This window comes from Sphaeroforma arctica, assembly GCF_001186125.1.
Source record: "Sphaeroforma arctica JP610 unplaced genomic scaffold supercont1.5326, whole genome shotgun sequence".
NCBI classification, from domain to species: Eukaryota; class Ichthyosporea; order Ichthyophonida; genus Sphaeroforma; species Sphaeroforma arctica.
In genome coordinates this window covers 1-2014 of record NW_014035232.1, presented here as the reverse complement: position 1 = coordinate 2014, position 2014 = coordinate 1, and the positions used below count along the sequence as shown (strand labels likewise).

Below are 2014 nucleotides of genomic sequence, written 5' to 3'. Positions count from 1 at the left end.
TATATATGTTTTTATGTATGCATCTCATATGTACCTACATGTACGTAGGTGTGTACGTATTTAAGAATATATATGTAAGTGAACATGTATATATGATATATATGTATATATATATATATATATCTATTTATATATACGTATATGTATATATGTTCATATATATATATATACATATATATATTTAGCAAAGTAGTTCTTATTCAAATTTCCTATTTTCAACATTCTCGTCCACCTTATATTCGAATTTTTATCTGATTTATTCACACTATCCAACTCTTATGTTCTATACTTCACATCATACCTTATAGCACACGATGGGGGACAACCCAGATGTCCAAAACGACCTGTCGTTTCGTAGCGATTCAGGTGCAAGTAGTGGCTCCAAAGAGCAGAGTACAAAGAACGTGACTGTTGGAGATGTGACAGACATTCCGGTGGGACGTGGGCGTGCAGAAGACACTGAGGATGAGGAGAATGAGCATGACTCACAACCAGGTGAGAGTGTGTGTGTCTGTGGCTGTGATTGAGAACGGCCAGTTATGACGGTGCATGTGTTAATGTGGTGTGTGGTAGTGGCCCCAGAAACCATGTGCTGCTCCTGTAATGGTGTTGCAGCAAACGTTGGCGTACGCTGTGGCGTTGTACTATGTGTGCATGTCTCTGTGCGTATGAGAGTTTGGTGTGCGGTTGTTTTGGCGTATGTGTATGTGTGCGTGTGTGTGTCGGTCTATGTGTAGGTCTGTGTGATGTGAATGCGTATGCGTATGTGCATGCGTATATGTACGTGTATATGTATGTACATTTGTATTTGTATTTGTTCTGTATGTCTATGTCTTTGTTTATGTCTATGTCTATATTCTGTGAATATGTGTGCGTATGTTTTGTGAATATGTATACGTATGTGCACGTGTATATATATTTGTATATGTATGTACATATGTATATGTATTTTTTTTGTGAATGTGTTTGTATACATTCTGTGTATTTAGAGGGTTTAGTCGGATAATTTTCGGATACCCCAATAAATAGTCCGAAGCTACTACGCACAGGTGATATCGTATGCATTATAAGGATGGCTCACAATACTACAGGTGGCTGTTCAACTGTGTGGTTATTTATAGCGTCTCGGTTTTTCTGCTGTGTCCGGCATACAACCAATAATCGTGTGTGTATTATGTATGTACTACGCATGTAGGTAGCATATTCCGAATCGTTCCTAACAAAAAGGTATATTAGCCGAGAACCATACCCAGAGGCAACACTTTCTCCATTGCCTTCAATTCGGCTCATACACCTGTATTGTATATTTAGATCTATTGAAAAAGTACAGGAAACTGAAGCACTGACTAGAGGCCCGGGCCTACATCTCCTCCATCACCTTATATATATTCCGCTCATGCGCCCGTGTTCTATTTTTAGATCTAGAGAAGGAGTACAGGAGCTTAAAACCCTGTCCAGAGGACACCGCCAACATCTTGTCCATTACTTTCTATTCTTGGCTGTCCGATCTGATCAAACGAGGGTCAAAGGGACCGCTTGAGCACCACGACCTATATGCTCTGTCGGAGGAAGAACTGGTGGGCACACTGACTGATACATTCTATGAGCTCTATCCCAGGTGTAGATATGCTCTTATATGTCATGTGTGGTCAAGGTTATATCTCCAGTTATTTATATTTATGTGTTTAATCTGAAGTATAAGTAGAAGTATATATATATATTGTTATATATTGTTATATATTGTTATATTTCATTATATATTGTTATATATTGTTATATATATTGTTATATATATTGCTATATATATTGTTATATATATATATATTGTTATGTATATATATTGTTATATATATGTGTGTATATATATATATTGTTATTTATTGTTATATAGTTATATAGTTATATATATAGTTATATATGTATATCTATATAGTTATATATGTATACATATATATATATATATAAAATCAGGATATATAAATATAAATAGATATATATCTATATATATAATGTA

General features: G+C 35.1%; 1 protein-coding gene across 1 annotated transcript; it reads left to right on the top strand.

Moving 5' to 3' along the window:
* Positions 1 to 306: 306 nt before the first annotated feature.
* On the top strand, positions 307 to 1629 carry SARC_14933 (hypothetical protein; the record flags this gene model as incomplete). The annotated part of the gene is made up of 2 exons (XM_014290937.1): positions 307 to 495; positions 1420 to 1629. Coding segments are annotated over exons 1-2 (391 nt in total), but the record flags the coding sequence as incomplete, so codon positions are not given.
* Between the last annotated feature and the right edge of the window lie 385 nt (positions 1630 to 2014).